General features: G+C 37.2%; 1 protein-coding gene across 10 annotated transcripts in view; it reads left to right on the forward strand.

The window, feature by feature from the left end:
• The window catches only part of EYA4 (EYA transcriptional coactivator and phosphatase 4), a 139,170-nt gene extending 115,082 nt beyond the window's left edge, over positions 1 to 24,088 (forward strand). For 7 of the 10 annotated variants that reach the window (XM_066315411.1, XM_066315415.1, XM_066315417.1 and 4 more), the window contains 9 exons: positions 1,638 to 1,774; positions 2,745 to 2,828; positions 10,755 to 10,844; positions 16,928 to 16,986; positions 17,100 to 17,260; positions 19,351 to 19,465; positions 20,661 to 20,782; positions 22,116 to 22,216; positions 23,785 to 24,088. In XM_066315411.1, coding sequence (XP_066171508.1) covers positions 1,638 to 1,774; positions 2,745 to 2,828; positions 10,755 to 10,844; positions 16,928 to 16,986; positions 17,100 to 17,260; positions 19,351 to 19,465; positions 20,661 to 20,782; positions 22,116 to 22,216; positions 23,785 to 23,865 — 950 coding nt within the window. In that variant the 3' untranslated portion in view covers positions 23,866 to 24,088. Of the gene's footprint in view, positions 1 to 1,637; positions 1,775 to 2,744; positions 2,829 to 10,754; positions 10,845 to 16,927; positions 16,987 to 17,099; positions 17,261 to 19,350; positions 19,466 to 20,660; positions 20,783 to 21,975; positions 22,077 to 22,115; positions 22,217 to 23,784 lie in introns of all 10 variants that reach the window. The other 3 variants (XM_066315414.1, XM_066315416.1, XM_066315421.1) reach the window with 1 other exon arrangement.
• Positions 24,089 to 24,578: the final 490 nt, after the last annotated feature.

The raw sequence follows: 24,578 nt of genomic DNA on the forward strand, positions 1-24,578 counted from the left end.
AGCCAGAACTTATTTTAAAGCCATTGTAGGTCTTTGCTCCACAAGGATTCTGATTTGGATGCTCCTTGTACATTTGTAATTACCCAAGTAGATTTTGTTGTTCGTATGGAGAAAGAGCCAAGATAATGTGATCCTTATTGATTGCTTCACTGCCTGCTGTGACCTTGCTGACATCAACACCATGCTGGGAATAGAAATGATTAGTCAACAAGAACTGTCTCTCTCCCCCCATTCTGTAGGGATTTGTGCCTGTGTGTCTTGTCCTTTCTCTGCATACCTCTATGAAAAGTCACTTAGCCTCTTTTACTATGTGCTTGGCCCCCTTACCTGTCATGGTGACCCTCACCTGAACTAACTCCAGTTTGACAATATGTCTCTTCTACTTGGGGACTCAAAACTGCGCATTTTTCCAGATGTGGCCTTGCAAGTTCAGAACAGAGCAGAAAAATCAGTCTCCTTCATCTGCTGGACACTCTTTAGTAAAAAAAAACAAAAAACAAAAAACAAACAAACAAACAAAAACAAACAAAAAACCCAAACACCCTCGGATCCCAACTCAAAATCAGATGCATCATAGATGATTTTTGGGAAATGTTTGTACCAAGTGTTAATTTATTCTGCATATTTACCATCGTGAGCACTTTTAAAAAATATTACCCGTGGCCCAGAAATGCTCAATTACAGACAGCTCAAGGACTCTCTTGAATCAAAACCTGTATTAGATGTCAGATAAAAGCTGTACCCTTTCCTCCTTTAGTGGAGAAAAATCAAATCGTTATTAATAGGATAAATGACGAAGTAGGGGGTTTTTGTCATTTAGTACTCAGGAACCTAGCCAAACTGCATGTATTGCTAGAAGTTTTGAAAGCTTCATTAAATGGGCAAGTCAGGGATGGGCATGAGTATGGTTAAGACCAGCTGTGCCATACCAGATCAAAGGCCCATCCAGTGCATCTCTGTGGCAGTCCTCAATGCCTCATACTTAGAGAAAGATGATCAGAGCACAGCAAGTACAACTTCATCCTCTTTCAGGTACTAACTTGGAATATTGCATTTAATATTGTGACTTCCCTCTGACAATTTATGGGCTGAGTTTTGGTGAAGAAAAAAGTGAACTTTACTAAACAGCAGGTGACATGTGAGGAGGACATGAAGCTGGAAACTGCCTGGCTTTTCTGGATCGTGGATGAGTGCCAAAGTGTGTTCCGGTAAACGTAACACTGGACTTGGAAATAAGCCTAGCTGAACTGAAAACATGGGAAATTAACTACTTTAATTAAAAAGCACTTCATGTTTTGAGAAACCATTAGTATGACTTCTAAAATACACCTTTCTTGGATATACTGATTTTTGCCTGGACTCGTGTGTATTTGTGTATATGCACATGTATATGGGTCATTTCAATTTTGGTCTTACTCTGCTAAGGCTTACAGTGTTTCATTGGTGAAGTCAGAAGTGTGTGTGGCATCTGCTGATCCTGTCTACATAAGACAGGCCACATTTCCATTCTTTTTATAAAACATTTTTACATGTCTCTTGTCATTGAGTTTGCATACAGACATGTTGAACTTTGATGGGAAAAAGTTAATTATTTAAAAATCCAGAGCTAATTTTGACATGAATGGTTGACTCTACAGGGGAGTTTGACACAGTGCAGAGCCCCTCCACGCCAATCAAAGATCTTGATGACAGAACATGTAGGAGTTCTGGGTCAAAGTCTCGGGGTAGAGGGCGGAAGAACAATCCATCACCCCCTCCGGACAGTGACTTGGAGGTATGTCTGTGGTAATTGATGAATGTTAATGTGGAGATTTCTTCTGATGAAGTGTAAATTCTGAATACTGCAGCTGTGAAAATATCTTAAAGCTAGAAGACATCATGGACTTAGTCTCACTAACTGAATGTAACAGAGAGCAGTAGCTGTTTTAATCAACATGTACAATGAGACTTTGCTGTTCTGTATGACAAAATTAGGCAGAAAGGTAAGTGTGTTTCAGCTTTGTGCTTTCTAGTGCTCAGATTACAAATCTGGCAGTTTCTCATGCAATAGAACCACAAATCTGCGCTCAAAATTGTCACATTTTCGTGTAGTTTTTTGGATAGGAAATCTGTAATAGATTTCTCAGCTTAATTACGTGTATTTATTTTTCTTTTCAAAGGATTCAATTTTTCCAGTGAAGAAACTAACTTCTTACAATTCAGGATTTCTTTTGGCTGGTTGGGTTTTTTTAATTTATTATTTGTATCAGTGAAAATCAAAATGCATGGAATTGAATGAATGAAACTGAGTTTAAATAATCAGTTTTATCCTACAGTATTATTTAAATTCTATATGACAGTGGGATATAGCACTTTTATCTAAGATATTAGTTATACAGTAGAAATAAAAATAATCTTGAATCAGTAAGACTTGCAGAGAAGTATCTGAAAGTGCTGTTTATCCTTAATTATGTTAATTATGTTTGACCCCCCCCATCACATTTCTGAAATCTCTTACAGAGCTTTTGTGAAAAGCCTTTTAGAGAACGAATAAGAAATAGTTGAAGAGTTAAAAGGTTGCTGCCTTTTGACTTTTTACCATGCATGATACACTGTTATTGCCGATTTTCAGAGAAAACCTGCTCAGTTAATAAGTACTTGGTTAAACTTCTAAAACTTAGTTGACTTCTAGCCTCCCTGGGTGGTGTGGTGGTGGGTCTGTGATGTTATTTGTTCAATAACATTTTCCTTAATTCTGTTTGCAGCGCGTATTTGTTTGGGATTTGGATGAAACAATCATAGTTTTTCATTCGCTGCTTACAGGATCATATGCACAGAAGTATGGCAAGGTATGTGAGCTGTGAATTTTGTGTCAATTTACTGCAGCTGTCTGGCCTGACTCCATACATGTTTTTTCACCTCTGTGTTCTTTATGGCTCTTATGGATGAAGTTAAAGTGTACAGTAAACCCCATTTGCAGAGGGTTAATGTGAAGAAGTCAAGGAGAGAAATGAGACACAGACCCTAGGTACAGTACATGAGGCAGGGCTGAAGCAGATGCTGCAAATGAGAGGAGAATTTATAGAGGAACAAGAATGAGGTTCCTGATGTGCGTTGGAAGAGGCATTGCAGGGAGATAATAGATGAAGTGCACAAGTGGAAATAACTGGTGTCTGGAAGAGTAGAGGCAGAAAGAAGAAACTGGCCTGTGGGTGAATTTACAGGAAATTTATGAATAGGATGAGTAAGAGTCTCACTTATTTCAATGCCAGCTGCAGATATTGTTCTTTAACTCCCCACCTTTTTCACTGAATATTTGATTTCCTTGGCTGGCTCTGGGATGAGTAATATTGGGGAGTGAAACCCTCTCCCAAGTAGTTTTAAGCATCCTCTCCCCTCCAATGAGTCCAAAAGGAGTTCAGGTCACAGAGCAGTGAGTGGGAGAGCAGGAAGGAGAATGAGGGAGGCAAAGAGTGACAGTGGCAGACTGCAAGAGCAGGAGCTCTGGGCTGGTGCTGGCAGTCCAGGGAATGGCTGCTTGGACAAGGTGAGAAGAGTCTGGTATGTAGCAACAGAAGCAGACTAATGGTAGAGGAAGAGCTAAAGGCCTGGATAAAACAAAAAATCAAATAATGTGGAAGAAGGAAAATGGAGAAAGGGGATGTCAGTATGTACATATATTGTTTTCATATATTGTTTACATATGCCTTTACATATATGCAAAAGCATTTCTTTTTAAGAACATAATAATGTCTGTATTGTCTCAGTTAAAGGGCTTGTTTAGCATGTTTTCAGCATCTTTATTCCAGCCAGAATCAGATACTTAAGAAAAAAATGTGAGAAACAGTACATTACTGAAATGCTTTCCACAACCCCCTCCTCTACCAGTGGCTTAGAAATGTCCTGAACTAGAACCTGTGGATTATAACCAGAGATGGGCCAGTCTTCCATGCAATCAACCTTTTGCGGTTATTAAAAAAGAAAGTTAACAGGAAAAGTCACAGGCCAAGTGCAAAATCTGAATTTCTGGAATGCTGAGATAAGGATAGGTACTCATGTCTTGTAAAAACAGCCTTCCTTGCTTTGCAGCTTCACAGTGCTAGATCTGTGCACTTTCCAGTACTCTGTCAAATCTCCTGTTCTGCTGTTTTTCGGACATTGTAGCAAAAGTGACTTTGTCAGAACCATTTCCAACTAATAGTTATCAAAACAAGAGAGAAACCTAGCTGACTATAAACTTTTAGGTCACTTTGAGAGTAGCCCATAGACAACCACAGGATTTGCTGAATTGTCACTGTGATAAATTTATTCCTTTCATTCTTTTTTGATTGTGCCCTTTGGATGTTTCCTAAATCAACTGTAGCACATAGTTTTAAAAATCAGATCACATTTTATAGTTCACAAAACATAATAACTTTAAAAACTGTCTTGGAAACAGCAACAGGAATATAATTCCTCTTGGTATATTAGTAATGGCATATTAACAGACAGTAATGCTGACAATAGATAAAGTGTGACATAAACCAGAAGTGTCTGAAGGGTTAGTGAAGTTAATGTAGTTATACTGCTGAGATCAACATCAGGGTTTTTTTTGTTTGGGGTTTTTTTTGGTACTGGTAGGTGACATCTACACAAGTAGGAAAAGTTATTCATTTCCAGAGCCTGTAAAGTAAAAATAGTAGACTTTTTCCTTCTTGTAGTGATTGCCATTGCTATATTTACATAGGACTTTTGTGATGAGTTATTACCAGGGAAAGTCAAATATAAATATTGTTGACTGCCAGGAAGCTAGAGCAGTAGGAAAGGGAATACAGGAAGAGCTTATAATGGGTAGGATTTAGCTTTTGCATGTCATTGTGATGCTGCCTAAATTTAAGGTGGGATGTATCTCAGCCTAAGCATCCAAGAGGTTAGAAAAGGGAAAAGTGAAAGATCCCACAGACAGACTTCACTCAGTCTCTGATATATGACATGTTTAGCACATATGGTCCTTATCTTTTCTGCATATGATTTCCATCTGTATACAAGGTCTTAATCCAGACTGAAGACTGGATTGTTATGAGAATAGGGTTACTATGAGAGTAAATGCTCCAAGAATTGTGAGGTTGTCAGAAGTCTTGTTAGCACATACGTCTTTCAAAATTCTTGAGAGCTGTTTGTCTTGGAAACATGGTATAAAATTGTTGCCTAACAGTGAAAAAAGAAACAGGGTAGTAAAAACAGTGGAGGTAGTAAATTATTTAGCTGTGATGATTTGATGTCTAATTTTAAAAATTAAAGGCATATAATGTCACACAGATGCTCAGCTATGAATACCATGTTCTTCCATATATATTTTGTGAGCTGATTTTGTATAACATAATCAAAGTACTCAGAAAAAAAAAATCTTGCAGGACAAGCAAAATTTTCTCCTTCTCCCATTTCTAATTTTCTACATGGAAATGTTGTGTCTTTATAGCAAAAATTACTTTAAGGGAAGACAATTTCTTATACCAAGTGTTCTCACTTCATCCCTAGAAGGAGTGTGATGCTGGGTTTAGAGCTAGTGGGAATATACAAACAGGCAAGGATACTCACCTTCAGTTCCTTCCCATGTACTTATTGACATGAAAACTTTCATTCCTTGCTTTCACCAGCTTTTTCCTGTTTATTTGAGTACCAGGTAAAAAAAAAAAAATCAGAAATCAGTCTTTTAATCTCTCTGTTCTGCTGCAGTTCAGGCTGCACAGCCATGCAGTGAGAGAGGTGCAGCATATTATGGCCTGGCACAGGGATCCACATGTGAGTCCAAGAGCACTTGAGAGCTGCAGGTGTATCCAGAAATAAACACTTCCAAAAACTTTCTAAAGTTTAACAAGTGATTGGAATATAAGAAAAAAAAAAGAAAGTCAAACCAGCATCTCCTTAGGCAAGGAGGGCTTTCATTGGCACAGATTATTTGGAAGGCCTGGATCCAGTAGTCAAGTTTCAGGTTGTGTATTTGTCAAGAGAACAGCAGATTTCTGACTTATGCCTAAGGATTTATGAAGCTGAGAATGGACGCTCTCCTTGGTATATACTTACTCAGCACTTTGCATGGTATGATAATAATTTGATGTTAGAATTTTCTAGGATAATTATTTGATGTCAAAATTTTATTATAACCATGTTAAAACAGAATTAGTGATTTGCTAAAGGATGTAGCTGTAAGTATTTCATTTAAAAATGGGGCAAATTGCTGCTACTTATCTGAGTGCCAGTAGAGTATATCTTTAAATCCAATTGAACTGGGAGAGATTTGGCCAGAACTTGGCCAGTGTATCACTTCTGAATTTAAAATACAAAGCTTTCCCTGAAGAATATTCCACACCTTGCTGTTTTCTACCTGTGGCTGTTTATCTATGGCTCTTGTTATGTTGGTTATTCTACTAACATAGAAAATAAAAACTACAGTACAGCTGTGTTAGGTTTCAGGGAAGCTGTGCTGCCTTCCAGCAGTAAGATCACCTCTCACTTTTCAGCTCATTTGCTCATCTGCATTGTACTTCATGAAACCAGTACACATCTATTTTTAATTATTTACTGCAGTAGCAAATTGTGAACGTTGGCATTGGAGCTGTTACATTATGACTTGTGTGGATGATGATGGTTTTTGCAGCTGAGCACCAGTTGACAGATATGGTCTTCTACAATGCTGAGCTCTTAAGTGAGCATTTGTTGATGTGGCAGGACATGTGTTAGGAGATGTCATCATCTCTTAAAAGTTTATGAGGTACATTCTTAGTCCCTGTGAACAGTGTGTATTCTTTGTTTCATTGCATTCCAATTATTCTTGCTGGTTGGAGGACAATTAAGCTGGACTTTTGTCTAGCTCCAAGTGCTTATATTTCATTCATTTCTCCCAGGTCAACCTAGAGGGCAAAGATTCCCAGATAAATGCTGTGACTCAAAGTGCAACTGTTTAAAAAAAGAATAGAATTCCTTTGTGAGCTTAGAAGACAGATTGTGATTTCCAAGTGCAAAAATCAAAAGAAATCTACATTTGATGATCATATTTTGCCATTTTTTGTAGCATTGAAATGACAGCAGGTTGTCAGGAAAGCCTCACTACTTTGTGCAAAGGGAAAGGAAAGGGCTCAGAAGCTTTTTACTGCTCACTGTCTGCTTGCCTGGTTATTAAACAGAAAAACTTTGTCACCATTAACACCCATAATGACATTCCCAAACTCACTCATAAATATTCTCTTATCCACCTGTATTAATAGTGTATCTCTCATCACCTCCAGTTGTCCTCTCCATTCACTCCCTCCTTGTCTGAGACCTCTGAGTTGATTTTCCTACTGCCTTCTAGAGAGCGTGGAACAGAAACTCCCTATGGAGTACGTGAGTTTTCCTTCATCAGCCACCAGCTACGGTTATTAAGAAGAGATGTGTTCTCTTCTTCCATTGCCACCCATATGAATTTCTCCTGGGACAAGTGTCCCCTGTGAGAGAGTGAGGGCTGAACTTAAATCTGAGATTCCTACATAATACAGAGAAGTCTCTTTAAGCTAAAATATTGGTGCTTGACTTGAGCATTTCCACTTTTTCCCCCAGGTCAGTTTTGTTTTAAGTCTGTTCAGACAGCCACCCATTGAAAATCATTTCTTAAAATTTTGCTTGTTTTCTTGTTTATTTTTAAGGCTTCATGCATGCAAATGCCTGTCACAATGAATCTACCTGACAGTCTATTTATCTCTTTGTTTTCCACGGTTTTACTAAAGTCACTTTGGTGTTTGAAATGTTTTTTGCCAAGAAATGAAATTATTTTGAACATGCACTGAAACATTACATTCCAATACATTATTACATAGATTTCTTCCACTACTGGACACTTAGCTTTTGAGGTTTTATTCCAGTTACTCTCCTCTTGATCAAAAATTTAAGTATTGGTCTCCCAGGATGTTTTTATCAAGTCTCCCAGAAGACATTCCAGTGCATGGACCAGTCTGGTACAGAAGTCCACGGACAGACAGTCTGGCTCCAGTTTAGTGCCTTCATCCTAACATAACTAAAGCAATTTGTATTTAGGTGTACAAAAGAGTTGTAGCTGATCTTGATTCTTCTGCACACTAATGATATCTGGCTAACATCATACCTCTGCAGGCCAAAGAGTTGTTCTTTGTTCTGTGAATTATCAGGGGAAAACTTCGATATTTTTTTAAATAATTTTTTCCTCTATTGTGTGTGCTTGTGTAGAGTAGCATAAAATACAATTTTGCCAGAAGTTCACTCTGACTCTTACTAAGTTTTTCAGTTTGCTGCGCTAAGATCTGTATCAACTGCAAGTTTCTTGCTTTCTTTTCAACACTCACTCCTTTGTGCCACTTGAATCAGTCTGTAATTTCTGCTTCAGGCTGAAAGACAGTAAAATTATGATTGTCATGTTGCTCCATATTGTGCAAACACTGTAAAGCCACATGACTCTTACAAATATGCTTACTTGTCTGTTTTTTTTTATGTGAAGGAAAGAACTTAACATGGCAAGAGCTGGATGTAACATGATATTTAGTTCTTGGTAAACAGTTGCAGTGCAAAGTTTTGGCCAATTTATTAAGAGAAAAGTTGTTCATATCTTGAGAATTTAATTCCAGCAATTCTCCCTAGCAGAAGTTGTTACAGGGCAATCCCATAGTGATTTTATGCTAAGCTGAAATGAATTCCCTTTGCTTTGCTTCGCTTCATTTTATTTTATGTACTGTACCTAGCAATAGGCTTCTCAGGCCTTTATCAAAACAGGAGTGTAGGAAATATAGTTTTAGTAGTAATAGTCATAATAGTCGTAATTCTAGTAGTAATAGGCATAATTGGTTACAAAACTACTATTAATAAGAAAATTGTAAGAGCTTTGTCACATTTACATCTTTCATCTATACTAGGTAAGGCAGGAAATTGTCATGTATAGTTGGTAGTTTCTGTAAAAGCAAATTGAATTATGGAAGAAATAGAAAACATTATAGGAAATTTCTGCATTCAAGAGTGCTTCTACCCAGGAAGGGATAAAAAAGAGGCTGAGATTTAAAAGTCTGAGATTCCAGTTTTGTAAGCACTCCAGTGAATAACTTACATAAATAATAATGAGTTACCACCTGTGCATAAAATTATGCACATACCTTAGTGTTCATAGGATTAAGATAAAAAGGAGTACTGCAAATACTCTCTGTTATATTGTACCTAGGGAGAAAAGAGTTAAAGTTTACAATGCACAGAAAAGAAATGCAAAAGAAAGAGACAAACACATGTTTATATGTGATGACATTTTGATAAAAGCGTTACAGCTTGATGAAGAATCTCATGAGTCCAAGGTATTTCGGTGATTTGTGTTCTCAGTGCCTAACATGAGTTTTGCTAATCTGTTAATGGTGTTCCTTAATCATCCTCTTGGAAATCTGACCTTTGCACTTGGTGCTGCCTTCAGCCGTGTGACTTTCAAATCCAGTGAATATAACTACAGAAGACAGAATGGATAAAAAATCTGTTGCTGGGCACTGCATTTGTTTTTTTTTCCTTCTGAAAGGTAGTCTAGACCACTTCAAGGGTAAACTTAAAAATATTTCCTTTCAGTGCCAGAGAATTGGGTCTAACTTTGGATCGTTACAACTTCTTGAACACTGTTCTCCCCTTCAAGTATGATTCTTTTCATGAGCAAGAGTCAAAGTATGTCAAAGTGTTTCAGATTTTATCATTAGTTATTAAGTGCTCAGATACAGAAGCCATCTTTTATTCTGTCATTGCAAAGCCCTGGCATGGTGAGTGTCTGATCCTGGTTGGGAAGGCTTTCATCTTAATGCTAGCAAATGATCATCTGAGTTTTTGTGAGATTTTGTTGCTACATGCTGGTAAACATTTAGACTTTAAATCTCAAGGTATTTAAAAAGAGATTTCTGAAAACTTGCTTATGTCAATCAGAGTTTAAGTGATTAAATATTTTTTTTCATACTTTGATGAGAAGAGGACCGCATGTGTCCACTGCAGTATGTTAAGCATAAAAAAGTTAATGGAATCCCACAACCTCAGGCAGATGATTAAGGCAATAATCAAACTAATTACTAGGTGTCAACAAAGCATCAGGGACCGTTACTCTAAACCAAATGTAAGGTAACACAAATCTGCTTTACCTCTCTCTTAGCAAATCTAGAAAAGTTAGATTAATTACTTTGCCTTAACTGTATGCCTAATGTTCTCAGACAGTGTTATTGCACATTGGTAGATTTGTGGTGTCTTGCTGAGGCAGAGCAATTTGATAGTGTGAAAGACAACCTACAAACAAAGGCAACATTTTGAATTAGTCTTATCCAGGGATGGGATTCCTGTGTTTCATCAGCAATGAAGGGATGATCTGTCACAAACAACAAACTTAGATATGCTTTCCACAGGAATCTATGTTCCTACATGCATCTTTTATGAAAAGTACTGTCCCTATTTCCAATCTTCTTTATACTTGTTTATGTTCATATTTATATATATGTTTATGGCCACCAGGGTTTTTTCCTGTCAGTTCAGCCAGATTGCAAATTGCTTGGCTTTAAAAAAATTTGATTTTTCAACATCCACAGCTCTCTGAATTTTCTCACAAAGAGAGGTTCAGCAGCATCTTTTTATAGAATTATGTTAAAATAGCTTAACACTGAAAGGATTTCGGGGAAGTTCCTTACAGTGTTAATTTTTCAGAATACTTTGTATACATCAATTTTTAAAATAATTCTGATATAACTTAGAGGTGTGTAATTAACTTACCTTGTTTTTTGTTTTGTAAGGATCCACCCATGGCAGTGACCCTTGGACTGCGAATGGAAGAAATGATTTTTAATCTTGCTGACACACATTTATTTTTTAATGATTTAGAGGTAAGAGTCAAAGGAATGCTAGCACCAGTATTCCTGATTTTTAACTTAGTGGCTTTGTTGTGCATGAGTGTTTATTGTGTGTGACATTTCTGCCTGTGTAGTCTTTGGGTTTGTCATATTCTAATCAGAGAGAGGTTAGCCAGGTGGCACTGACTTCCAATGGCACCAAAATCCTTCTGTGAAACTCAGTGAGAGAAAGAATGTGCAGACCACCTATTCCTTTTTTTGTCCTGTAGCCATCTTTTTTGGTTTCCATCTATGTAAAGCTGTCTGCTGTCATCTCCAGGATGGTAACGTACATGCCTCACATTCTTCTCTTGAAATTCTCAGTATTCATTTGCTGAGTGGGTGCCCTCATCTGTTCTTCGCTTAATGTACCTGAGCTGCCTTTTGGCTATAGGCCCCTGTTATTTGTTCAAATGTAGAATATTCTTCATTCACCATCATCAGAAGATGCATCAGAGCATCAGAGAGCTGGGGCTATGATAGATGTTCTGATGTTCTGATCAGTGATGTCTCTTGCCAAGATAACCAGGCAACCAATGTATGGTGGTATATATATTTGCCCAGGGAATATAATTTGGCAATTGGTCAGAAAAGGGAGGAAGTGCCCTCTGTTGGCAGCTCACCTGTCAGAAGCCCATGGATGGACTCTCACAGGGACAGAGAGTGGTCTGGGAAGTAGCCTTGTCAGCTGGCCTTCACAGGCCTTTTGTTTCACTCTTACAGTCTGGATCTGTTAGCGTGGACAGTGACAGCCTACAACCATGTGTGTCAAGACATGGGGTGAAAAACAGTTTTCAAATTAACCTAGGGGCTTTTCAGACCTTCTGCTGGCCTAAAACGGTTGTTTCCTTGCTCAGAGTAGATTGAAAACTTCCCTCCATGGACAGATACTTGCCATGAATGGGAGTTGGAAGACTTCAAGGTTTTGTTTAGAATCCCAGAGAAAGATCTCTGGTGAGTGAAAAGGCAAAATAAAGATAAGTGAAATTTTTCCATCCACTGGGATGTTGATTTTGTCTTTTGTTCCTTCATCAAGTAGCAGTAAAAAACCCAGAAGGTACCAGTCTGTGGTTCTCTTAGTCATCCCTTCCAGACCTCATTTATTCTCTGCTCCTTTTAAGTCAAGAAACTGGAATCTACTTCATCCCACACCTGAACTGCACTTCCTCCTTCCAGCAGAAACCTAAGAAAGTAAAGGCCTGGACATGCCTTCCCAGTGTGTGCTTTATTGCAGTCCTAGTGAGGCATCTCTTGACAATGCAAGTACATTCAGTGAACGTCTCCTTCTTGGTGCCCTGTTCCAGGTAGAGATCCCAAATAAATTTTTCAATGCATTTCTTAGATTTCTGTTTAGCAGACCTTTGCCCCTGAAAAGTGTTCAGATTTTATGTGGCGTGAACGAAATTTAAGCCAGTCTGTAGAATCTGTTCTTCAATGTTGTGCTGAGTTCAGGTGGAAGAGTTCAGCAAAATGGAACTTTGCCCTCTTTACATACCTCTTTATTCTTGTGTATGGCCATTGAAACGTCATTCTTTTCTCTCGTTATTTATTTTGTCTGTAGATTACAAGTTCAGCTGTCATAGGTGGATCATTATATTTTGGCTAATCTTCATAGGACAGTTTTAATACCCTGTCCGAAAACTCATATGCCACCTCATTACAAAGCTTGAACAGTTCCCAGTTTTAGATAAATCAAAAAATACTACTTGGGAGCTGTCTTCGAGAGTCTCCTAAATCAATCAGTTTGATTTGATTAAAAGCAATTTATATATGTATTTAATAACTGCATTTTCTACAAGAAGTTTAGTATTTTATGGTCCAGAATTCATCTTGGTCTCAAAACCAACTCTCTTACAAAACTACCAAAATTCCAAAGTTCAGTTCTGAAATGAGTTCTATGCATACATTTCAGTGTGTGGGAGAAGACCAGCAATTTTCTATCTTCTTAGAAAACAGGATAAAGTGCCCAAGTATGTAGAGGCATCCTTTAATAGGCTGCTGAACAAACCTGTCTGTTTAAATCTGTTTGCAGAGCAGATGGCCATTACTGAATATTACAGTGCATCTGCATGATGTATGTATAACGAATACTGAGAATTCCCAGAGTCTGACTTGGGGTCTCTCCCTCATCTTCCCTCCTTTTCCCATCTCTCTTTCTCTGTCTTTCTCTCTCTGTCCTCCCCCAGGGGAGCAGAAATGAGTGCTGAGCTGCTGATGACCGTGGCCATCGAGACACAAGACCTTCAGTTCTCACAGGAGGAAGTGAAATAAGCCTTTATTTGCTAGGCAGATAGATTGCTTATCCGTTCACCATGTCACTTTTTTGATGGTGAGCCCTCAGGTCCCACACCTTCTGTCTTGCTTTCATCTTCAGCCCACGGTAAACCTTGCAGCTATGGACATGACTACTGTAAAGTACTGCTGAACCAGTATTGCAGTAATATTTGTGACTCCACTCACTACATCCTCTAAAATTTTCTTTTTTCTCCGTCTTGCTTGGTTACAAACGCCACACAGCAGGTTCTCGGAAAAATAACCAAGTCATTGAAGTTATCACATAGAAAAATAAAGTTTTCCTTCCTCTATGTAAATCTGTCTCACTGCAACGACTGCTGATGCAGAAATTCCAATCTGCTGAGACATTCCCTGCTGACCCAGTAACCCATGTTCTAATCAGCCAAGTTGCAGTTTTATTTCAGGCTAGGCTGTTCTCCAGCAATTGCATTCTCAGGGTATAAATTTTAGTTAGCTTGAGAAGTATCGCTTGGGAGGGCAGTTGGTGTTTTGCCATGAAAATAGAGGAGTCTGGTGCTCCAGAAAGTTCATGTGCCTAAACAACACTTTTAGAGATGGGACTCAGATTTATAATAATAGCCAAACTAAGGCATTCTCTTTTCAACCAGGTAAGGAATAAAATTGAGTTTATCTTCATATCTCAGTATTCATTTTAAGATAGCATTTAGAAATGTTGGTAAGGCCTATTATGCACACCAAAAAAAAAACATTTCTGCTAATTGCCAGTAGTAATTCAGACATGAATCTTCCAAATCCATTATTCCTCTCCACTCTCAGGTCAATGAAGAAAACAAAAGAGTATTCATTTCAAACAAAGTGAATTACATTTCTGTTTTTATCATTATCCTACCATATTTTAAAGGAGATTTTGTCCTCTTTTTTTGGTCATTAGAAATAGAAATAAGAAAATAAAAATAGGATTTAGATAAGTCTCAGAATTTAGGAGGCAGGTAAAACTAGTTTTAACAGACACTGAAGCATATATATTAAAAGAGGTTTTCTGTATAAGAAAGCAGAGAGCTGAATATCCCGTCATTAAAAACAGTTTTGTGTTCAGCATGGTAAGTCAGTTTTTTTACTGGATAATGAAATTACTGTCCAGCCCAAGGTAATTTTACATTTGATGTGTTGATTCTTTACTCTCAAGTTTTCAGGCCCTAAAAATTGCTGCAAAGAATTGACTGCACTCAGATATAACTTAAATTAGTATTGTTTCAAGCAAAAGCTAGATCTTATACCTAGATTCCTTTCATGTATTTGCTCTAATAGGAAACGTATTTTTATGTTTCTAAGTTTTGACATTGCACTGACAGCCACTGTGACTTGAGCTTAACCATTACTGCAGCTGATGTGAAAAGTATTTTACCTTAATATTTAAATTGACAGAGAGCTTGCTTTCTTTCCTTCTTTCCCGTAACTGCTTGACATCTTTTAAAAACAAACTCAGATGTAGTGTTGTGCCACCAGTTTCCTGTTTCTTTTGAGAAAAGTAGAGAACTATCTCAAATATGCTCAAACTGCCTGCTTTTTTTTATGGGAAGTTTTTTTCCCCACCATGTAAGTGAATTTGTAAAAGGTAAACGCTTTAGTTGAAGTGGATATGTAAACAAGAAAGCAAAGAGAAAACACGGAGTGATGGGCACATGAGCTTCTTTGTTGGTCAGAAAATGTGTATTGCCAGCATGTGGAGAGAAGGTGTTCCATAGATCCAGAGGAGAAGAGGAAGGGGGAAAAGGAGGAAGCTGGAGAGTGCTGTTTGGTGTGATCTGCTATATAACATATATGTTGACTTGTATGTTAACAACCTTCTCACAGGGACAAGGGAATGAGTAATCAGAAAACTGCATGGTCCCCTCATCCTGTTCCTGGAATCAGTCAGAGAAACACAATGAACAAACTGTGAGACAAAAAACATTGAACAGCTGAGCCTTTGCCACCCACTCATATTTAACTTAATAATGAAATTATCAGCACAACAGTTACCTAGAATTTTCAAGGCTGGAACAATGTAGCTGAAAGGCTTAACAAAATCCAAACAGCAGCAGACACTCCTTATCCATCAAGGCTTTTGTGTGTCCTCCATTTAATTAGTACACCTTCATATCCACAGTAATAGTTTTTAAACTTTCACACTTAATGCTTTCACCAGTTCCAGGGAAATCTGTGAAGGTGATTAGGAAGCCATATTTTGCAAAAATATAAAATCAGAATTTTTCCCAGTAGGACTTTTTGTCTGATTTTTGAGTTCCTGTCCTACACTGGGTGAAGCATAGTTGCATTTTTTTCTGGACTGTAAATATTTGATAAGGATTAAAAAATTAGTATTTTATTTCAGCTGCCGCTCCCCTTTTACTTTTTCTCTTCATCTGCTATTTACAACCAAAAGTAGCTTCTCTAAAATATTCTATGGCTCAAAATAATCTCCTCTGACAGAACTAAAAAAAATTATTTCTCCAGTGAGGGGAAGAATGCTTCATTTCTGTTCCTTGAACACAGCACTATTATCCTGTCTTAATGGATTAAGCCACATAAGCAGAACTTGGCAACTCATTCTTTTAGCTTTGACGGAATATTATAATTGCTTGCATGATGCAATGAAATTATGTATTTGAAAATTAAATTCTATGTATTTGTTTAATACAAAATTGCCTTTTTTTTAACAACTTAGTTCATGCGAGTAAAAGTCTCTTAAGTTTTTGTTCATTGCAAAGCAAACAAAGCAGAAAGATGGAATGATAATTCCCTAAATTCACACTCTAGGAACTTGTGGCTTCCACATTTGGAAATCACTCCTTTGTTCAGATTTATCCTTTGTCTGTACGATTTACCAATGTTATGAGACAAAGAGTGGAAACTTCTTAGAACAACATACTCCCTGCATGTCACAGAGAGCATGAATTATGTGCTGACTTAAAGGGACACTGAATTTTACATGTGTCTTTGGGTTCAGATGTTAGTTCAAGCAGCTACAGAAAACAATTATGCATAAATAAAACAAGCATGATGGCTTGGCTTATATTTTTACTTTTGTTTTCACTAGAGTTTCTTGTCTTTGTGCTGTAACCACTGTGCAGATAAGGATATTTGATAGCTGTCCAATTATAAAACCATCTCGGAGGGGAATTCATTTTTCCAATGTACCTCAGTTCCCTCGAGTTGCTTCCATCCCTTCCAAAGCAGGAAATAATCAAGTTCTGTAGAAATGCTGATTATATGTGATTTTCTAGCCAAAGGCACTCACATAAATTAATAGAAGGACCTGATAAGTGTCCAAACTACTTAACATAAGTTTTATGCCTGTTGAGGTTTACCATCAATTGCTTTTAGGGAGCGGGAAAATAAGGTTTATGTGATTTTCAAGTATTGCTATACTCGGGAGACTACAATTTTTGTGGCTTTAAAATTAAAATAAATTTACTCCCTAAAATCACACAAAAAGTGCATATTGCTTTCCTAAACGTCTGTTTTAACTAGTGAATTAGACTGTGGAGGCGTTGAAGGTTATACTATTTTAAAGATGTTGATGGCAGTAAGAAACTGTGGGTGTGCACAGGCTGCCATCTTCTGGTGCAGCCAGTGGCCTGCACCAGTCATTTCTTCATCTGTGCTAAGCCTGTGGTGAGCAGAGTCATTCAGGTTGGAAAATACTTCTAACATCACCTAGTCCAACCATTAGCCCAGCCCACCGTGCTCGCCAATAAACCCATATCCCAGGAATGGTGATTGCACTATCTTATAAGATAAATTAGTAATTTGGGTTTGCTTTTTTTTCTTTCTGACAGGAATGTGATCAAGTTCATATAGATGATGTTTCTTCTGATGATAATGGACAAGACTTAAGGTAAGATACAGATTTTTTTCTTTCTTTTCTTCTTATTGTTTTTAAGATGAAATAATTTGAGCATTTACAGGAATACATTGTATTTATTTTTACTGTATTTTGGGTGTTTGCAGTACCTACAGTTTTGCAACTGATGGCTTCCATGCAGCTGCAAGTAGTGCAAACCTTTGTCTGCCAACAGGTGTAAGAGGAGGGGTTGACTGGATGAGGAAGCTGGCTTTCCGTTACAGAAGAGTAAAAGAGTTGTATAATACTTACAAGAACAACATAGGAGGTGAGTTCAGCTGTCAAAAACAAATTCAAATGCTGATCAGTCTAAGCTGCATGGTGATGAGCTGCCACCCAGGGAGGAAGCCTGGGAATCCACAGAGGGAATGGAGAGTGATGTGACTGAACCACGGGCTGTGGAAAGCTACTGACTGTAATGGCAAAGCCATGTGCTGTTGTGCAGGTGAAATGCAGTTGGGAAAACCAAGCAAGCTGCCATTTAACTTCCACAGAGCCCATTTTCCTCCTTCAGAGCCCCCTTACTGATTTGTTGAACCACTTAATCTACCTCAGATTTACTCTTGTTCTAGGAAAGATATTGTATAGTTTCACAGCACAAATTGGTTGTGGACAGCCATTTCCATCTTACATTTTCATGATCTGGTTGGTGACAACACTGTCGCCTAAACTTTCTGCTGGGTACCTGCTAGTCTGTTTTCATCAGTGGATGCAAGAAAATTCTATCACTGCCATGCCAATAGCGCCCTTTGTTGACTCTGTAGCTACACAGTTTTGTCTCCAATAAGTCCAAATCTCATTTAGGACAAGAACTTTGCTGTTACTGTTTTAATTCATGGGCTCACTTATGTCTGCACCAGCAGATTGCAGGCAATCAAGCAGCAGAGCCAAAAGAATCTATTCTGGAGTGTCCTGTGTGACTTGCAGAGACAGCCAGCCTTCTTCTGAGGAGGGGAATGTGTCAGCTGACCCCCTCAACAATAGACTGTGAGGACAAGGAATACTTAGAAGTCTTCAGTAATTGCTACAGTTACATATTTCCACTCTTCATAGTTCAGTCTCTCCTTACCTCAGGAGGAAGCAATAGGACCAAAGGGTGGTAGTAGGGGGCTGACTTTCACTTGTCCTACTTTGCCCTTCATTGATGTTGTGAATAGAGTTTTTATATATTGATAATTCTTGAAACACCGTTAACCAAAAGTTTACTGAGTTTTCTTACATCTCCTGATGCATCTAAGATTCTAAAGCGGCTGCCTTTCATAAAACCTTTAACACTGATAAGAGAACAAGTCCAAGAGCACAGGGAAACACACTGAGAGGAACAAAACACTGCAAAAAGAGTGCAGATATGTGGTGCACTGGATTAAGATTTTTATTGTCTCCCACATATCCTGCATCTGAAATATAAGCCATCCTTAATGTGTCTTCATTTGTCCTCCATACCTTATAGCCTTTTTAATAATCTTCTTTGCTCATATGTATCTGTCTATTTCAAAAGAGCTGCTAGAAAGTATCAGAAGGCAAGATTAATCCATATATTTTTAGGTTATTTCACTTCTGATTTTTGAAGGCAATCATCATCACTTGTTGGGAACATAGGGTGTGAAAGAGAAGAGGGATACGAAAGGTCAGGAAGCCTATTTCCCTGCTCTTCCATGACCAGATCTGCATTTAAAAGACCTTGGTTCCAAAAAATTCCTGTGTCAGCATTCAGTAGGCTGGTATTTTTAAATGCCTGACAATTTATACCCAAAAAGAGATTTTTGAGGACTAACTTTTAAGGACTAACTGAGATATGAGAACATAACGTGCAGCCGTTTCAAGCTGTAAATGCTGTAAAAGAACCAACTAAAACAGGACATGAAGACTAAGCCATTAGCAAACAAATATATTTCCATATGTGTAACCTGAGGCTCACACTACATGCAGAGTCATAAGCAGGTCAGTTTTAAACATAAGCAGGTACTGCAAAGGTCAGTTTATTCTAAAGTATCTTCTTTTGTGACCATCTTCATCTATGATCCTAATGATCCTTGTCACTGCTTCTGATAATTTGAGAATAACGTATGTGGGAGGAGCTGGTTTAAAAAATACGTGTTTCTAAAAGGAATACTTTGAAATACAGCCTGAGTTATATAATGAAATTCAACTAATTATTATTATTATATGAAATACTATTTGACATTCCTTGATATAGTGAATTAAAAATAAAACCTAAGATTTCCTGATTGTTGAAGGCAATAGATTTTCTCTTTGATTTTTTTCAAATTGTAGTGGAATTTAAAATAGAAACAATGACCATAAACCCTATCTCATGCAGAATTTAATTCTATTTTTCTCACTTTTCTTACATAAAAGGTCTCCTGGGTCCCGCTAAAAGAGATGCATGGTTGCAGTTAAGAGCAGAGATTGAAGCTCTAACAGATTCCTGGCTAACAAATGCACTTAAATCATTATCAATTATCAGCACAAGGTATGTATCTGAGTCTGCTGTAAAAAAAGCTTCCAGGCATGTAATTGATATTTTTGTACATTTTAAATTACAATAAATTAGCTCTTTTAAAGAACAGAACAGGTCTACTATGACTTTTGAATAGGACATAGGAAAAGTGTAAAGTGGTTTCTTTTATCCTGATTCCAGCATTTTCTGAAGATAGTATGAAATGTCTTCTCAAATGTGTGTACATTGAAAGCGTATGGTAGAATTCTGAGACAGCTTTTAATTTATTACCTTGTGGACAGCATTCTCGGAAGTCCACAACTCTCAGTTCTGTCCTTCAATGTTTGTGCCTGTTCACAGTGCTACCTAAATTCTGTATAGATACCAGTACATAAGGGCATTTTTCTTCTGTCCTTCTAAGCAAACCAGTATATCTTAGTATAAATCTTAAGTTTTCAGAAGACCAAAAATGTCTTTTAGCTGAGTTAAAAGTCTGAGTTCCCAATATTGAGACATAAAATGTATTGTTCCTCTGAAGCAATCAAACTGTGAACCCTGCTGCTACTTAGTAAGCTATGAAATATGTGTTTTACCAGATAACCTAAAAAATCCTGGTTTTAAACCACAAAAAAGAACAACAGTAGGTCATGTTGCTTTCTGAACATGTCTAGGAAAAGACTCAGTATCAAGTGTAAAGAACAAACTTGGAAAGACACAAAAACCTTAATCTCAACATAACTTTTGCAATATGCTTATCTCTTAATTGTTTATTTAACAAGGTGTGAAGCACTTCAGAAAAAAAAGTAACAAATTTGTGTAAGCTATTGTGTTTAGCTCTGTATTTCTTTCTGAATTGTTAGTCTTCAGAGAGACAGTTGAGCATTGGTAGATGAGTCTGGAAAACTGTTATCCTTCACTCAGGATTGTTAAACAATAGTCTTTTGTCATGTCTTCAACGAAATGTACAACTATAAACCTTCAGAAGGTACCTGTGAGTCAGCTAAACATTACTGACTGATACTTACTAACAGGAAATTGAGATACATCAGGGTGAAATTAGCAGCCTAGGGTCTTCCTTGGAATCTGTGGAAATGCCAGAAGGAAAAGTCATGAGTATTTACTTTCAGCTCCATGCCCACATCATGGTCATGCTCATGTTCCAGCCTGTGAGTGCATTGGGGTATTGTTTTTAAACCTGTTTAAACTTAAACTATTTCTGTCATTTTAGGAGTAATTGTGTAAATGTGTTGGTAACAACAACCCAGCTTATCCCAGCACTTGCAAAAGTTCTACTATACAGTTTAGGAGGAGCATTTCCTATTGAAAATATATACAGTGCAACCAAAATAGGTAAGAAAATTCTTCTTTCATCCATTTTGACTACACTACATTACCAATTATTTTTTTCCAGTAATAGATGTATTCCAAAACACTCTTCTGATGCTTAGCAGTTTTAATTATAAGATTTAGGCACTGAATGTGTTTAGATATGTTTATGTCAAAGAATTCCAAATTCACCTTATTTTCAATGATGCCTAAATGAATAGAGATGCAGATTAAAAGCCTCAGAAACTCCTCAAATGGTGCAGAAAACAAAAAGCTCGCAGAAAAGAATGAAGAAAAGTTTTTTGTGAATTCATATCTGAGTATAAATTCGGTTAAATTCTGCTCTGACTTTCAGCTCTATGCAAGCCAGGCCACAGCTTCACAAATCTTTTCCTGAGGGATAGTATGTCAGTGATGGGATGACAGCTGTTACTAACAGAACCTGTGTTGCTGGATAACAAAAGGGCATTTCCCCGTTCTATTCACAACTGTGTGCCTTTTTTGCATTATGGTTTAGAAATGTACGGTTTCTGGAAATCGCATCCAAAACTGTAAACCAAGAGAAGCTGTCATTCCTGTGAAATGTGATGTAGCATACAATGACGGATAGTTTTGCAGATTTTACCAATCATCAGTTCAGGAATGCTTCTTTTCTATACCTACGACAGCCTTTATAGCATGGAATGTGTCACTTCATTGACAAAAGCATTGCAATATGTTTCCTGAATTCTTCTCACAAGGGAAAAAGCGGTGCATATTCTAGCAGTGTCAGGCAAAACTATTACCTCAGTCATAATTTAATTAAGGTTTTTCATTACTACAACACTTACTGTTGCAGATACATTAGAATTAAAATGTCTACTTTCCTTGTAAGAATATTATTACAATCATAAGTAAATATTTATATTCAATTAGTCCTTCACTAACCTATTCATTTTTACAGTGCTGCTAATTCCTTTATCTTAGTGGCTTTCCTGTAATGATTAAGTAATTTCCTGTAATGATGAATACCTAATCATTTCCTGTAATGATTAGTACCTGAAACATCTTAGTGTCACTGAGGAAATCCATTGCTTCTTACCAGATTTGGCTCTTGATCCCCAGGCTGGGAACTTTTTAAAAGTAGTAGTGGCAATGTCTTACCACTGCAAAAATCCTCTGTAAGGCTTCACCATAACTCAGTTGATAGCTTGAATAAATAGTGCATTGTTTTTCAGGCAAGGAGAGCTGTTTTGAGCGTATAGTGTCCAGATTTGGCACTAACATAACTTATGTTGTGATTGGAGATGGCCGAGATGAGGAACATGCAGCTAATCAGGTAACTTCACTCTGAACTCTTATCTCATTTATCTTCCAGGAAAAGAAAGTTGCTTTGAACGAATAATGCAAAGGTTTGGCAGAAAAGTAGTATATGTTGTAATTGGGGATGGTGTAGAAGAAGAACAGGCAGCAAAAAAGGTAACCTGTCTTCTGAAATGTTGGTGTGATCCATAGCTACTAATGCAAGCCTTCCTGTTTGCATTTCTGTCACTGTTGCACAAAATGACAAATAATTTCAGTCCACAGATGCAAGCCAACAAAAGCATAATGAGATCAACTCTTAGAGTAAAATGAACCATTTGGACTCTAGCATTTGCTTCACTTCACTTTGGAAAGAAAAAAAAACACCACAGAATTATTTTTAAAACAGATGGAAAAATAATGCAGCAAAAATGTCTGACAAACTTCAAGCAAATTAAAAGATAAACAGAAGAGATAGAAAGAGTTATGGTTGGGTGGTGTTTTTCTTAAAATGCTGAAATTGGGGATGTTTCAAGAGAGGTGTTACAGAGAATGTGGAAAACATCTAAAGAACTGTGCAATTTTTTTTTTGCTAAGATAGATGAAGATCCATAGTTTACTGGAGCAAATATGATAAAAACATAATTTGCTTCAAGAAAGGCATATCTGCTAAAGAAAAAAGAACACGATGTAGAGATTGAGCACCAAATCTGTGTTTCCAAAAAAGAACTGTTTCTTACTTTCCACATCATGATAATTCAAGTCTAATTTCAGCAGGAAAGTTTTAATGTTTAGAAACAGATCAAATTAGTAATTTGTGCCATGCTTCCCAGTATAACCCCTGGAAGTGTGCAGAAATTGAATTTTTTGCCTCACAATATCTCTGCAGGACCAGTTATGTAAATCTTATTGTGCTAGGAGTAGCAAAATAAAGCACCTTCTTAGCATTGTAGTTGGAGTGGAAACAAAATAGAAATAATCAAAATGCTCATTCCAAATGGTTCCTTAATATAGGTACAGTACTGGTGATGGGTCCTTTATAATTTTTGCTAAACAGTGGTGGTTGGATTGTGTGCTTTCTGGTTGGGCATGCTTTTTCCTTAACATTGGCTATATTGCATGGATAGATGTAGAATTCAGAGAGATGGATGAATATGGTTTTTTTTCTGTTCTGATGAATTTTTGAAGGAGAATAGTGCATATACCTGCATCTCTCACAGATGCTGATGCTTTCTGCAACACAAATTATCTTTTCTTAAACTAGAAATGTTATTTTCTTATCCAGAGAGATTTCTTTTTCTGCCTGGATGGAGAAAAAATGTAATTCAGCTCTGTTTTGAAGTGTTGAGTGAGAAGCATCTTTTCACAGAAGTCTTATAGTCCTTTAAATGATGATTCAGTATTTTGCAGTCAAATAAGCAGACCGTCAAAGGATTTCCTGTTAATGCTCCTTTGTATGGGCTTGCATGCTAACAATAAGCAAGTAGTTCTTACTAAGTAGCAGCCATTTTCCAAAGAAATTATTAAGAAGGACTGTCATCTAATTATTTTAACTTCAGTTGAGCTACTAAGCTCAGAGCTTTATTGGTCTGATTTTTGTCAGTACTTGAATAGCAAAAATCAATACAGAAACACAGTGGTGTAAAATAGTTGCTGATAATCTCTAACTATCCTTGTGTGTCATATGCCACGCTGTGTCATGGTGTTCATCTTTCCTGACCTTTTCCTTCCTCTAACAAACACAGCACAACATGCCTTTCTGGAGGATATCCAGTCATTCGGACCTCTTGGCTCTCCATCAAGCACTGGAACTAGAGTATTTGTAACTATGTTCTAAAGCTGGTGATTCTTTTATATATATATATATATGTGTAAATATATATATATATATATATATATTTTTCAAGTACACTGAATTTTTATGTGTGATTCAATGCCTCTGGCTTTACACATATGAATTGTCTTAAGAAGGGAAGAAATATTTGGAATTAAAAATTCCAGATTGAAGAATTCAGATTGCTGAATGAAGTTAAAACATTAGTGCTACGTTAAGAAAGCTCTATGGTCTTATATATGCAACATTTTTAAATGAATTAAAACTGTGGAGGTTGCTGGTACACACCAAGTGAGCCCTGACAGGAGTGAACAAAGGACTCGAACTGGCAAAGCACCAAAACGCATTTTCCAGCCAACAAGGTGGTGTTCAACAACATTCCTCAAAATGGGATATATTCTCAGCACTGAGGTTTGAACCAGACTTTAACCTACCTAACCCAAAAAATCTGAATTGGAATGCACTCAGACTGTATAATGATAATCCTGTCTAGACCTGTAATTTGTGTAAATTATTGATGAAAATAATTTACTGTGACTTTATTAGCAGCTGATTTTGGAAGTGGATGCAATTTTTCTTTCTTTTTTTGGGGGGGTGGCAGGGGAGGGAAGGGGTTATATAATATTGTCTCTTTTATAAGTTTGGCAAACAGAATGTGCATATGATGTGTTGTGCCTTAAAGAGAAGACTGTGTTTGTGTGTTAT

The sequence above is a fragment of the Sylvia atricapilla genome, chromosome 3, assembly GCF_009819655.1.
Source record: "Sylvia atricapilla isolate bSylAtr1 chromosome 3, bSylAtr1.pri, whole genome shotgun sequence".
NCBI lineage: Eukaryota > Metazoa > Chordata > Aves > Passeriformes > Sylviidae > Sylvia > Sylvia atricapilla.